Source organism: Bacillus rossius, chromosome 2 (genome assembly GCF_032445375.1).
Source record: "Bacillus rossius redtenbacheri isolate Brsri chromosome 2, Brsri_v3, whole genome shotgun sequence".
Taxonomy (NCBI): Eukaryota; Metazoa; Arthropoda; class Insecta; order Phasmatodea; family Bacillidae; genus Bacillus; species Bacillus rossius.
This window is the reverse complement of record NC_086331.1, coordinates 114,935,905-114,951,424: the sequence shown is the minus strand read 5'-3', so window position 1 is coordinate 114,951,424 and position 15,520 is coordinate 114,935,905. Positions and strand designations below refer to the sequence as shown.

General features: G+C 34.5%; 1 protein-coding gene across 1 annotated transcript in view; it reads left to right on the top strand.

Annotated features, from left to right (window-relative positions):
* The window catches only part of LOC134529648 (putative fatty acyl-CoA reductase CG5065), a 44,012-nt gene extending 37,162 nt beyond the window's left edge, over nt 1–6,850 (top strand). Inside the window, exons 7-8 of the mRNA XM_063363961.1 lie at nt 2,672–2,923; nt 6,118–6,850. Coding sequence (XP_063220031.1) covers nt 2,672–2,923; nt 6,118–6,193 — 328 coding nt within the window. The 3' untranslated portion in view covers nt 6,194–6,850. The remainder of the gene's footprint in view (nt 1–2,671; nt 2,924–6,117) is intronic.
* The last annotated feature ends 8,670 nt before the right edge of the window (nt 6,851–15,520 follow it).

Genomic DNA, 15,520 nt, shown 5'->3' with positions numbered 1-15,520 from the left:
ACACAAACTCACATAAATAACTTTCACCATACAGACCATAATTGTGCGAATGTTTTAATGGCATTGACCATTATGCTTGTAGATGTGTGTTTTGAATACTTACTGCCAGGGGCGCAAAATCAAGGGGGGGGGGGGGGGGGGGGGGGGCAAACGGGGGCAAAGAAAGTGCTGTGTAATCAATTTTTAGATTAAAAAACTGCTTAAATAGGACCATTTTCCACCTTGAAATACAAATTTTCCCGGGGGAAAGGATATTGCCCCCCCCCTTTGGAAATTTAGTTGTTGCACCCCTGCTTACTGCATACTGTATACAGTATACTGTTTATCGTTTAGTCGATGATTCAAGCACCTTATATAACACCAACGTTTAGGAAACATTATCGTGATTTTGCAGAAACTTTACACTGAGCAGCAAGGTATCCGAAATGAGTCTGGAACATTGTGTGCTGTAGAGGAATTTCTGGCTGCTAAGTCAAATGTCTTGGGTGATATTCCGAGCCGGATTAGCGTTTTTTTTTTTTCATTTAGATGTGGAAAATTTCTTTCCCGATTTTATAACTGGGTGTTGGTAAGTCCATTCACCATAATTCACTCAACGAAAAGTCACTACAGAATGATTATGTTTATTCTCCTCTGGCTACCCATGGTGATTTATTTCATCAATTAATTTTTTTAATAAAGATTTTTCAATATGGGTTGTGATAAATAATTTTTTTTTGATCAGCTAGAGGCTAGTAGACTTGGTTTAAATTCGTATTGTCGATGGCTTCAGTACAATTAACTTCACCAGACTTCAATTTCTAATTGGCATTATGGTTGTAGGGGTATTTGAGTGTTTGATTTATATATTTCGGCAATGTTTCATGGAGGAAGTTTAGGCTTCTTTAACGTCCTGGCTGCCTCACGGGCTGTTACTGGGTGCTGCACACCAGTCTTTTCATATAGCCATGGTGCTCGAAGTGACCGCGCGTAGCGTGTTACTACAGTCTTGTTTCTCCTTACACAATAGATGGCGGACGAGCTTGTTGCTGTCGAGTTTAGGGACAGCACTCTTCTTATTAGCTCTTCGGATTTCTTATTTTCTCTTTTTGAAGTCTCTTGTAGGACCAAGGCTGTGTTTTGTGCCGTGATCCTAAACAATGTCTCACTTGCTGTTGGATATTGCTCTTGATAAATGCAGACAAAGGTAATATTTAGATCTTCAGCAATCAGATCCAAGTGGCTGCATGTATGTAGGATTATCTTTCGTAGAGTGGACTGCACTGAATAATCTGAAAATTCGTTATGAACTTTAGGACAACTTATATTGTGATTAAACTGCATGATTATAAATTAAATCATGTTCGCTTTACACAGTGGCGGATCCGGAAGCTCATAAAAGGATAAGATTTTATTTTTACAACTTTTACCGAAAGTGCATTTTATCCGTCTCCTACCCCCACCACGGTCAATCAGATACCCTATACTGTTTCTACGACATTTGAAAATGCATCTATGCTTAGCAGGCTGGCAATCTTCTGTCTTAAATGGTCAAATTTCTTTGAGTAGTTGAGGAAGCCTTCATGTAGAGATGCGTTAAAAATGATCTGAGGAATACTTTTTTCCTGTTCATGAGCTTCATAGCTTTCAGGATGAAGCTGCGCCATAGCTATAAGCCCATAGATTTTCATTGTAAAATGCATTCAGTGTCGTCAAGGTGACAAAAACTACCAGCTCCGCCGCCGATCCATCATATTGAGTCATTTTGTGTGCGTAAGGCCAGAGACCGAAGTTTCTACATCTCACTGCGTGCACGTGAATTCAGATGCACGTCACACGTTCATTAGAATCACTTGGATCAAGAGGCGAGGTGCGTGTTCTGAGAGATAAGTGGGCACACTGACGAATGCATTTTATTTATTTTGCTGTTTCTTAAGCTAGTGTTAGAGTAGCTCCTCGCTTGTTGCATCGGCTGACATGATGCAGTTTTATGACGTCTGTATTTAAAGATTTGTATATTTAAATTCAAATTGCTAGATAATCTCGGGTGTGGCGTGACGCCGTTGATTAAAACTTGTACATTTATGTGAGGGGTTCTGGGTTCAATTTCCGGGTAAAGCAACAATGTGTCGTGTTTTTATGGAGATTTTGTATCAATTTTTACTTGTAAGCTGTCCTACCGACATAAAAGGATTGGAAATATAAAGCTTAATGAAATAAATATTAATTTAAGTAATATATTTGTCACACAGACTTGTGAATACCGGTGTCGAATACGCCTTTTATCTTATAAACCTAGCTGTGAATTGTGTATTGTGCCAATGTGAGCTTTTATTTGACTCCTAACACTGATATAACACATCAATTTGTGAGTACCGAGTCTTTTCTCGAGTGGTTCAGAGACCACTAACGCAGGGACCAGCAGAAGAAGAGTGTTTTTACATTTTACAAATATTTTGGTAAGAATATGGTGTTTTAATCTATTATTCTTTATATTTGAGGTAATACTGCAACGTTGTTAACTTCATAATTTTAACGTATATGTTTTGTGATTGCTTGCTTAGATGATTTCGTTGTGTCTATCTTTTTTAGTTTAGTGGTAAATATTTTTTCTTAGTATGTTTTCTATATTGTACCCTCTGTATGGTACAGTCTTGTTATTTGATGACTAAATATGACTTCTGTGTTTTAGAATGCTGAAAATATCACAACGTTTTCGAAAAGCAGCAAAAACGGGAGAATTTTTCGCACTGAACGAGTGGAAGTTTCAGTGTGATAACATAAGATCTCTCCAGTTAGATCCTGAAGATAAGAAACTGTTCGAAGTTGATATCACACAAATGAACTGGGAGAAATACACACAGCAGTATATACTTGGGATACGTAAATTCATCCTGAAAGATTCTGTTGACACACTTCCCTTCGCTAGGCAGAAACTTAGAAGGTAAGGTGCATTTCACTGCAAGTTTATATAATTGTCAGAAAAAATTGCGTAACGAAAAAGACACAAATTTCATTTTGTTTTCTAAGAGCATTATTAAAGCTATAAGAGTGTAACGCGAAACAAAATAACCTTATTCACATATAAATACCATTGGTCTGTTTATAATATTACTAAAAAATTATGACAGCCATAATATGCATCAAATAAAATTTGTCATTTTGAGCAGCAAAATTTTTATTATATTCCAGTGTATTATTGCAAGAGCTTATTAACCAAAGCATGCGTAAGTTTATCTAATATTTAAGGTGAAACTAGGTGAGTTGGTGTACCGGGTGAGATGACACAGTTGCTGTAGTGGTTTTGCTATTCGCTATGTCACTATAAGTGTGTTGGGAGTGTTCGGCAGGTATACAGCATGAACCTAGCCATGCTCACTCCTATGTAAAATGCTCTTAACTGCAGGGAGTACTGAATATTCTAGAAAGTACCCTGTTGTAGCCCTGCTTTTGTTTCAATTTTATTAGTGTAACTTATAATTCAAAAACAAATAGCGATTTTTGATGGTAAATTTAACTTATTCAGTTCATTTCTAGCAAAGTGGATTTCTGGGCGCATTATTAGCTATGTTTGTTTTCGTGCAATACGAAAAAATTAATCTGACCTCAGTTCGAGGCAGTCATAAAATATGTCTGTTCAGGGGTAACACAGCCACCATGGCTCCATTGCTCCGTGTATTAGTGGCGGTATTGCCCCATCGCGTATCAGTCGTTTTGAGTCATTTTTGAACATAACCCACATAACTATTAACACAAACAAATATGCTAAAGTACTTATTAATAATAAGTATTTAACATTAAAATATAACTAAACGTGTCATTTAATATTTAACTCCATTTATCTTGCTACAAATAGAGTCCAGAAATGAGATGAAAATACAGAAGAAAAAAAAACTATTGTCGAAGAAATCCCCACGCAGCAAGATCCGCACCGGGCGCTAACACATCATGTTTCAAATTCTTCCAGCCAGATCTCGCGTCAATCCACTTCACTCCAGCAAACATTTCGCACTATCATGTTAACTTGGGGAAAGCATAAGATGTACATCAAGTTCTTTCCCTGCCCGAACACGCCCGAATATTCACCTTCGGCCAACCTCGGGTTTATTTATATATATTTATATTTCTCTTGTTTATTTTAATGTAGCTATACTAACCTAACTAACCGTCCATAGTGTTCTAAAGTGTTTTAATGTAGCTAACCTAACCGACCACTTTTAATATTTGAATTCATTTTTCCTGCGCAAAAATAAAACAAATCCAGAGGTTGGCCGAAGGTGAATATTCGGGCGTGTTCGGGCAGGGACAGAGCTTGATGTACATCTTAGGTTTCTCATTAACTTATGGCGTGAATCGTTGGTTGCACGAGAGAGTGCATACTGCGGCTCCAACTTCGCGCGTGAGTGAAGGGAACACTTCTCCTTCAGTGTTTTTTTTTCAGTCTTGACGACATACCGACCCCCTCTCAACCACCCCTCTCTGGTGGCGGCGAAAGCAACTAGTGTAGCGGGACACTCAATAAACTTCCTTATTTTTACAAGTGAAGTTCAAAACTAATTGGCAAATAATACTTCGGTAAAAACGTAAACCACTTTACGTAAATTTATTATTAAAAATGCAGTCAAAATGTAATGTAAAACCGGCAGAGAAATATTTAAAGCTTTTACCAACCTTTGCAAAAAATCACCATGGTGTAATTTAAAGTTTTAAATGCCGTAAAATTAAACTTAATCAAACTAAAAACTAAAAGAACATTTAAAATAAAATTACTTTGCTAAAAAAAATTAAATACAATAATAAAAAATAGAAACTAGCATAAAAAATTACATCTATAAACTGTCCAGAGGCCAAAAGCACAGGGAACCTCAGAAACTCTACACCGGTTAGTCTAAATGAATATACGATATGGTTTTCCTTTACTGCAGTTTTAAGTCTATTATAGAATTCTCTATATCTCACTTGAGAACAAAAATTGTAAGTTACAAATCTCAAAGTAGTAATACAAGTATGTAATCAATTAACATATTTAAAATATGTGAATCGGTAGCATTTTGAACAATTACAATGAAATTTTCACAATTGGACGTAGTTATGCAAAAAGGAACCAACCCACATGAAACCTATTCTGAGTATTTTGAAGTAAAAGTTAATTATAAATTGTAATTCTCCTATAGATAATATAATATGGGTATAATTTAATGGTCTAGTATAAATACTGATATAATAATAGCAACGACGGTACGATCAACCTTGTACTATTTTAATTTATTTTCAAATAAAATATAACAAAATTGTGGGTTGGTTCCTTTTTGCATAACTGCATCCAATTAATACTGTGAAATAGCTAAATGAGCATTATCATTAATAAAATATTATTAAATTATAAATCAATTACATTAAAAAAACCAATTCCATTATATACTTTCTATTTTATATTACTAGATTATGAAATTAACCTACCAAGGAAAATTTGATCTCGTTAATTTTAAAATTGCTCTGTATTTGTTTTTAAATACAAAACTACATATTTTATTGTTTTGCAAGTGAAGTATTGGAGAATATATATCAAAAAATAATTCACCAGGTTACATAATTTTTTAATTAACACCTGAAATTTTAATATTTTTAATATTTGGTTAAATTGACAGCAACATGTTTATCCTACCCCAATATGCTTGCTTTGATTGGCAACTGAAGGTTGGTTGGATTTCTGTTAGCAGTACAGGTATCATGTGTATGGAGTAACAAATTCTTTCTTCTCTTCTGCAAAAAAAACCTTTTATGCCTACTTTTATACCTATTGGTATAACAGAAGATTTATCAAAAATTGGGCATAGTGCGGGGTAACCTTAAACAATAGCTCTAAATTTTCACTGAACAAGTAACATGTCAAAAAATATTGAATACTATATAATTAAATTTGATAGTTTTGTTCTTGTTATAATTCTTGAAATAATATTGTGCTTTCGTTTTTTTATCACTTATCTTCAGCAAGAATGTACATAACTAGGCTGACATACATTTAAATTCTTTAAAGATGAATGAAGTGGTTAGGTGAAGTACAACTAATGGAATATTTTTAATGTGGTATGTATGCTTACAGAACAGAAATGTATTAATTTTATTATTTGTTCCCAGATTATATTGGCTACATAGAATCACTCAAGTTCTTTCTGCTCTTCTTTTCATCAAGGCCATAAAGCACGCTACGTGACATAAGCTCAAACGCAAACAAAATAGTTTGCACATCACTTCAAACGGGGTTTGTAAAATGTTAGTTGAAGGGATATGTTTATATTTTGTTTACTTCAATACAATCCAAATGTATTTCTAGTTCAACACTTCCTGCCAACAGTGTTACCAGTTTAAGAAGAAAGTAAGTGTGATGTTTTTGTTGCACAATGCAGGAACAACATGTAGTCATCTAAATGCTTAAGAAATAAGTTTATTCTCTGTCTTTGCATACTTTATAATTTAACAACCCCCATATATATTAAAAACTGAACCCTTAAAGTAATTCAGATGTTCTTTCTTTCTCAGCAGAACTATCATGATAATGGTACAATTAAATTCAATTTATAGTTTATAGTATTATTATTATTTTTGTATTAATTTGTAGATGGAAATTATAAAAAATTGTACTTTAGATAGCTAGTAACACTAACAATGATTTCTTGCCTTCTTTGAGCTACATACAAAATGCCAAAAATAAATATTCTTATTACTATTAAATATGGCTCAATTTATTTTATATTCATTTAATGTGGTACCACTTTGTATTTTTTTTGTTTTAAAATATGAAAATAACTATTAAAAACTAATTTAAAACTAAACTTTGTGAATTGTTTCCATTTTTGTAGATTATCTGACATCCCCTGATATAAATTATATGTTTATATAAAGAGTATAATTAAAATGCTGTGTTCTCCTTTTGCTAACCAGTTTGTGCTTTAGATTTGAAAGATAAATGTTTGATATGTGTATGAGTGACATTTATATTATACTTCATTTACATATTTTACTTAATTATTATTATTATTTGAGTGCTTGCCAACAGTCATGACCTTTAATAGGCAGGCACTTAAATATTAATAAAATAATACATAATAGTACACACAGACAGTCACAAAAAGTTAACATAATATAATAAAACAAACACATGACCAATATAAAAAAAAAATTCTAAACAAAGGAAACAGAATGATTAATATTATCAATATTAAATCAATTATAACTAATGAAATAACAATAATAAAATATTTACATAGCATAGTTACATTAACTGTATAAAAACTAGGATGTCAAATGTATTTCATTGAGATTATTTACTTCAGAAATGGATCCAAACTTTTAAAACAATCATTAAAATTATATATAAAACTTTAACATTAACACAATCAATTTTAAATTAACTCTAGATAATAAAGTAACAAAAATACAATATTTACATGTAATAGTTACTTAAAAGAATAAAAATTAAGAGCTCAAAATGTGTTTTGACTTTAGATATGGGTCTAAATCTTTTAAACAATCATTGCAATTATCTGTGAAATGTTTGGACAGCTCATTTTTTATGTGGTATGTTTTAAAGCAGAAACTTTGTGAAGCAATTTATTACAAAAACAGTAGCTGCCACTTTTCTCCGAACTGCAATGTATGCGTGTTCAGGGTTTCTAGGGTTAGGTCATAGATAAAATTCTCTGGATTATAATAATACTAAATATTTGTAAAAAAATATATTTAAATTTTTTTTCTATATTTCAAGTCTATTTGAATCAGTTGTAGTTATTGAGATCCAAATGACAGAGCCACACACTAATCTAGATCCTATTGAAGTAAAAAAAAAACTGAGCACAGAATTATAAAATCTAAAATTGTGTTTGCACTTGCAGTTAAATTGTCAACATAGTGTTGACAGTAGAATTTTGAATCTAAAAGAACACCTAGATCACGCATGCATCGAGTTCTCTGTATCATGTTGTTTATTACAAAATTAAATTTTTAAACTCTTCTGAGAATATGTTATAATTCTAATCTTAATTACATTTAGTTTCATGCCATTAGTTTAACCCTATAGTTACATTATTTATATCTTCTTGCGTATATTATCAGCATAGAGTAGAGCTCTGGTATGCTGGACTACATTAACGATGACATTTATAAAAAATTACAAATAAAAAAGCTGATAAGAGTTCCACTCTGAGGTGCACTCTCATGATGGTGCAGTGAAAGAAAAAGATGATGTATTTCCAACTTGAACAGCGACAAATCTTTAATTTAGATAGCTACGAAACTAATTAGTGTAACATGCGTTCAAACCAAAACTAGTTAAACAATGATTTCAAGTATTAAATGTTTTACTTAAATCAAAATATAGAGTATCACCCTGCTTACGAGATAAAATTTTGCCCTATGTGTAATTAACAAATACAAATAGCAATCGACCTAGTTTTCCAAGCTGGTGGGGGTAATGAAACAAGCATCTAAGTGCCTGATTATCAGCCTACAGATCCAACAATCTAAATATGACTGAAATTTTTTTACATTAAATATACACTAAATATACAAGCCTCTTCCTCATAGACACATAGTTTCCTTTCATCCTCAAAAAGCAAGCAGCTAGCAAAAGCTATAGGTCTCAATTTCTCATCTTCCAAGTGTTCTAGGATATCTCCTACAGCTAGAGAGGATGCATCAACCTGTAAAAAAACCTATTTTCAAAGTCAGGGTGTATGTGTACGGGAGAGGATGATACTTTGAATTTGAGAGCACCAAAGGCATTCTCCTGATCATCTGTTCAAATGAAAGTTTAATTTTTCTTATTAGGGAAATTTAGATGAGACAATTGTGGCGAGGTGAGAGATTAATTGGGCATAATAGCCTATAAGGCAAAAAATCTTTGAATTCCTTTGAAATTCTTGGTACAAGGAAAGTTCACGATCGGAGATACCTTGTCGGGATCCATGACAAGGACCCCACGAGAAAAAATATAACCTAGAAACTGAATATGGGTTTGAGCCAAAGAAATATTCTTTGGGTTAATGGTTGAACCAGCCTGTCTCAAGAGTTCCAACACATTTAAAAAGTGAACCAAGTTCTGTTAAAAACTATCGTTGTACTTATAATTTCATCTACATAGTTGAACACATATTGATATTTCAGATTTCCTTAAATGTGCTCCAGAACTCTACTAAGTGCCTGACCACCAAACAACTCTCCCATCGGTACTCTTTTAAATTCAAACTATCCCCAAGCGGTGGAGAAGGCAGCGTATTTTCTAGAATAAGGATGTATTAAGTGATGGTGAAAACTTGAGATAAGATCGTTTATGGAAAATTAGGTGACTGTACCTAGATGCTGAAGAGCATTTTTAACTGTGAGTAAGGTAAAGCATTCAAAAATATTCTTATTATTCAAGAGGATGAAATTTTGTACCAGCCAAATTCTTTTTAGCAACCAAAAACCTGGGGGCACTTTGATTTGAAATCAACTCTGAGATGACTCCCTCCTTCAATACACAGTTGATTATGTTTTGTATGGTTTGTTGTTCTGGTAGTAATATCTTATAAGGAAGAATAACACATTTTACTTACTTTTCAGGGATAACATCCTCATGTTCCGATATTATAGTTAAGGGATTGGTCTTTTTTACTGATACAATCATCATTATTATATTGTAATACTTTAGCTCACACTTTATCAGTGATAAAAGGTACACTGACCCTTGAGGGAAATGTAAATACAGGATCTAGCTTGCTAACATCAAAGACACACTTCGAATCACCGAGAAAATAAGTCATAAAATGCAGTTGTAATCCAGACAAGGAACGAATAAGAATCTAACAACTAAGATTATCAATCTTAAAGTGTAAACAAATACTTTCATGGAAATACAATGCCTCATTGTTTGCAACACATACATTTCGGGCCTGCTGGTTTGTCACAAATCTGTACACAAAGAGATGACTTGAAATCAAGGTATCAAAGAACCTATCACTTATAAGGAAATTGAGAGCTATGGTATCGAGCAGGACTGGGTACCTACTCTGTCCAATACAGGATTGCCTTAACAAAAAACTCAAACTTTGGATGAGGTTTTGAACCATTTTTATGACTTGAGCACCACAAACATGCATGGTCAGTTTTCGTTTCCTGGACAATTTTCCTGCATATCTTCTATCTTGCTACACTGGAATCACTTTCGCTTTAAAAGCGGAACGTAAGGAGCGGCACAATCCCGAGATACATGACCTAAGCGAACAATTGGAACATTGTGCCCTACTCAAAGAAGGGGCAACATTGAACTCTTTAACTTGTGGAACAGGCTCGTTTCGCTTCGAAGCCATTAGTCGTACTCGCCGACTAACAACTGTGGGGTTTTAGGATCAAGCTCCTTGACTTGATTTTTGTGCTCTTCCTGCTGAGAAGACAACTGACCAGGGAAACTAGCAAGATAGTCAATATAGCATAATGCCACAGTGTTTGGGGGGCAACATTACTCAGAATTATTAATACAAAAGTAGGCTCATTCAGGCTTAATTCTAAAAAAATTAGTAAAGTTAGAATATGCATTAAAAAATATGCAGTAGTCTCCTCTGGCAGCTGTAGCCTAAAGATGAATTTATTTTTGCATTGTCCCAAAATGCTAATCACACACACACATACTCTAGAGCTGCTCTCTTGTAGTTAGCAAAAATGCTCCTTTTAATAGTAGTTTCATCAGCTAGGATACTACCAATGCGACCTAAGCACTTGGTCACCAATGAAGAAAAAAATTATAATTGGCTTACTAACTGCAAACTGGCCAACCATTTAGGCTCTGAGAGAAATTTCAGCAATTAACAAGGTTCAGTGTTCGGGAGACTGTGTAGTGAACTCAGTGATTCAAAGAAATGTGTATGTTGAAATGGGTCAGAAAAATTGGACTTATTTTTGGAAGGGGTGCTTCTGCCTCTGCTGACTGTGCCTCTCTTAAGCCCTAATCGCACATATGCTACCACGCACTTTCTTAGAACGTCGATAGCTTCTGTCTCTAATTCCGGAATATCGACCTCTTGTAGATATTCCATCAGAACCTTTTTCTTCAGCTGATAGACCAACCTGACCACCATGAAAAACAAAATACAGGGTTTAACACTTGGTAGTGGAGTAGCGTAGTTAAAAGAACCCCAGTTCAAGGATATTCGCAGACTTGAGACGTGGGTCCATCTTAAGCCAGAACTAGCTGTGTACCTTTTCAGTCGAGACAATCTAAGAGTGTTCATTCCTGTTACAGAAGTTAATAAACAAATTAGATACACAAATAAAAGCATAGCTCGACCTTTACGAACAATAAAAAACAATAAAACTTAAAACATACATAGCAAACTGAATATCTAAAAACAAAATTCGTACAAGATTTTATCTGAACATAAACGTACAAGTAATAAGATTTCTTGCTCAAATAGTTAACAAAAGTTAGTTACAAAGTATGGACAATTTAGGTAATTTTTCCTTTGTCCTCATGACAGACAAAAATGATTATAAAACAAATATATACACTGAAGCTTCTAGTGTGCTTTGCTTTCAAAGTTCTACGTTTGAATTCGTCAGTGTGCAATCGCGACCTTAACTCACATTGTCCTTTCGTCAAGCTGCTCAACTTGTGTATGACCAGAGGTTCGGCATGTGTTGTTCATTCCTGGCGCAATTAAGCAGACGGGCAAGAGAAGATCAGCAGGTTCAGTGGTCAATTTCTGGTGGCGTCTGGCGAGTCTCTGATCCCGCTGCCATCGATCCATCATGTACCATCCGGGGAATTTAGTGTGAGCGAGGCCAGAAACCGAAGTTTCTATAACTCGCAATGTGGATTTTATTTCAGATGCACCCGACACATTTGTTCAAATTATTTGGATCAACGGGCTAACCTTGCGGTGCTAGCCGCCTCTATTTGTGTGTCTCACGCGAAGGGGAAAGACCCCCAGAACAAACTAGAACCATTGAGAGGGAAGTGGAGAGGAAGTGGAGTCACGAGGAAGGGAGAATCACCTGGAAGCAACCAGAAGACTCGGCAGGGTAAAGATAGGAGAAGGATGGGGAAAAGGAGTGGAGGGAGGTATCGAGTGAAGGGTAGTGAGGGGAAAAAGACTTGGTGGGAAGAGTATGAAGGAGGGGAAATGGTGTGAGAGCGAGAGCAACGAAGCCCAGGACGGCTCAGCAAGAAGAATACGAAAAATTAAAGTGTGGTAGAAAACGGGAGGTATGGAGCAGAAATATAATAGAATAAAATATTTCCCCTAAGTAGTTGCTGAAAGTAAGGTGATGTAACAAGGAGATCGTAATAGCACCCTCGAAAAATAAAACAAGATGGCGAGCAAGCAATCGCAAGTGTATGTATGGTAAAAAATTAACTATAGGTTTTGGTTTATGCAGAGTGGAGGGCTACACTGAAGTGAAAAAGATGAGGGATGTATAGAGAAGTTGATATATGACAGGCAAAAGCAGGGAATGGGTTGGTAGAAGTAACAATTCAACAGAGCAGGTTATTTAGAGGCGTAGGAAAATAGAGGTTTGATATAAACCATGCAGTTATTCACTGATAGTGAGATGAAAAGAATAACTAATGTTCAAAAAATAATGGTGAGCAATTAATAAAGCAAATATATACTGAAGGTTAATGTTTGTAGAATGGATAGTTGTAATAAATAATGAAAAGAAAAGGAAAATAAAAAGAATTGAAAATACAAGAGATTACAACAAGCAAGCAGGAGTAATGGAAATAGAAAATTCAATATTACTAGCTATATAATGTGCGGAGTCATTGCATGTGGTATAAGTAGAACATATATTAACTTTGTACAAACCCAAAAAAAATACATGCACAAAAATAGGGAAAAAAAATCACATAAAAATAAAAGTCTTTACTCAAGTAATAGGCTGCAGCTCCGCACGAGAGCGAACAACGTACTAAAAAAAGGCACTTAATGTAAATATTTGTCTAATTGATGAGGGATGAAAAATGTGAGAATATAGGTGGATGGTTGGTAGTGAAAAAGCTAATAGTACCATGTATGTCCGGTCGAAAGCCCTTGAAGAGGCGGAGAAGTGGTCTGAATGCACCGAGAACATTCGTAGGTTGTGTTACACATTGAGTCGATGCCGAAACTGCTTGCTGCAGATCCGTTTTACTGTTAAGAGTCATTGCGCATACGAATCTCAACCTTAGCTTGCGGGACAGAATGCATCACTAGCTGGTCCACAGTAGGTGAATGGACTTCACCTTTACAGTTTCTCGGATGTTGTCTCAAATTGTCAATACGAGTAAACCATGCATGGCACTTATCACAGCGAAACGTCAAGCGTGTAATGGGTTCTTTCACACATTCTCTTTTTTTATGTCTTTGTGCACCTCGCAAATGTATTTTCCCAAAAGTTACAGGGATGTCTATTGTTTGTATTCCTCTATGTATCCTTGCTAAGTAGATAATATACCAACACAGGTCTTTTGCAATGGCATTCTCGACCGTTCAGCCCATTAACTCATCAATTTCAGCACTTCCCCAAAAAAATCCATGGACCAATTGCCAGTATTTCCCTACACAAGGAACTAGGGTCGCTAGTATTAACAAGTACTCATATCCATCCTTGTACATAGATAAGCTAGCCTCCCTTGAGGTATTACCATGCATTCAAGCTGCTCTATGAATAGGTTGGTGGCAGGCCACTTGATTTTTCCACTTTTTCTTCTGACCGTAAGTTGTAGATGCCCTTCCGGTGAACCATTTTACAAAAAAATGTATACTACTAAAATAAAATATTTATATAATACATTTTGTTTCTCCCTCACCACACTGAAAAAAACATCTCTTGTGTATCTCGGATTAAGTTAAGACACTTGTTTATTTTTTAAGAGATTTTACTTGCATTGCTGTCATACAAATTTATTCAAAAGGGTAGTAAAATAAAATTGACAAGGTAATGAAATAAAATTAAATACTAAATACTATAAATATATACCAAATTTATTCCTACATTTTCAATCAGCATTCATAGATAATAAATACTGTGTGTAAAATAACAATTATGTAGGTTCTTTAACAGTCCTACATAATTGGTTCCAGCATCATAAGGTGCAATTCAATTAATTTCAACAATATCACTTTTAAAAAGAACTTCACTGCTTTGCAAGGAGAAGAACATTGCTATAAGGAAAAAAAACAAAAATATATAATTACAAGCCAGGATTTTACATAACTTTTCTGTAGATTTTTTCTTAAAGCAATGTTGTTCTTTTTTGTAATGCACACTGCAGTTTTTGCTTGGTAGTGAAAATCAAGCTGAAAAAAATAATTTAACGTGACAAATCCTAGCCCGGCACATGGCTGGTCATCCACGTGAGCAGCACCTTAAAGTAAAAAAAAAAAAAAATTATTACTAATCTTTAAGCAAATTAAGGTTGAATACAATTTCTATTACATTCGCAGGATAGTTTAGAGCTTTATTTACAACATTGTAGAGAGTTTTTTTTTTCTCGTACAAATTAATTTTTGGTGTCTGCAAAAGTATGGAATGAGGCCTTAACTGCAGTCAGTAGCTTGGCTACGGCAAGTAAAGTTGAAGACGGGTCTACTTTTCTCTCCACCTGCCATCGCTGAGTTTAAAAACTGTTATTTCATTTAATTTGATATACATATAATAAACACATACATGAGCAATTATAACACACACTTGTAAAAAACTGAAAAGATAACTTCAAGCAAAACATTTCGTGAATGAGTAATCAAGTTTTACTCTTTGTAATTGTCACTCATTAAACTCATTAATACATTTTTCACAGAAAAGAAGCTAGTAACTTACCCAATGTTATTAGATCCAAGCAATACTCAAAATCGACCCCCCCTTTGCTAAAATCCCTACCACTTCAAACATTTCCCACTTTAAGAGCATTTCTGCACATGGCCGTGCCTTGAATGAACTACCAAGCTGGCCATTATGTCAGGCTGCCTGAAACTTCATGTCATGTCAGATCAGGTCTGTTCGGGTGGCGGGATAGCCCACCAGGCCAGGTGTGTCCGTCTTCCAGGGACAATTCACATGGCTTCACCATGTTTCCCATAAAAAAAAACAACATGGAACTGGACCTGCAGACCACCCGCACGAAGAAAAAATCTGTGTTTAACTTCTGGCTCCCAAAAGCAAATTGTCACTGCCTAAAATTGCTCCCTAAAATCCTTGATGGTGAAAACCATTTTTTGACATATTTTTATAAGTTTTAAAAAGTTTTTACAACTTCTATTATTTATGGCATTGCAGCTCAAAAGCAAATTTAAAAGAAATCAATTTTATAAATGTAAGTCTTTATATATAAATTCACCTATTTCATTATTTTACTATACTTGTAATGGTTTTTCTGATTTTTTTTTGTTTTGAAAATTCTATTACATGTAAGTATTAAATGTATTTCTTGTAATATTGTTTTGCCTGTGTGAATATCTAATTTTTTGAATACGAATAATCAAATATTCATATTCGATTCTACCTCAAATACTAACACTTTGAAATA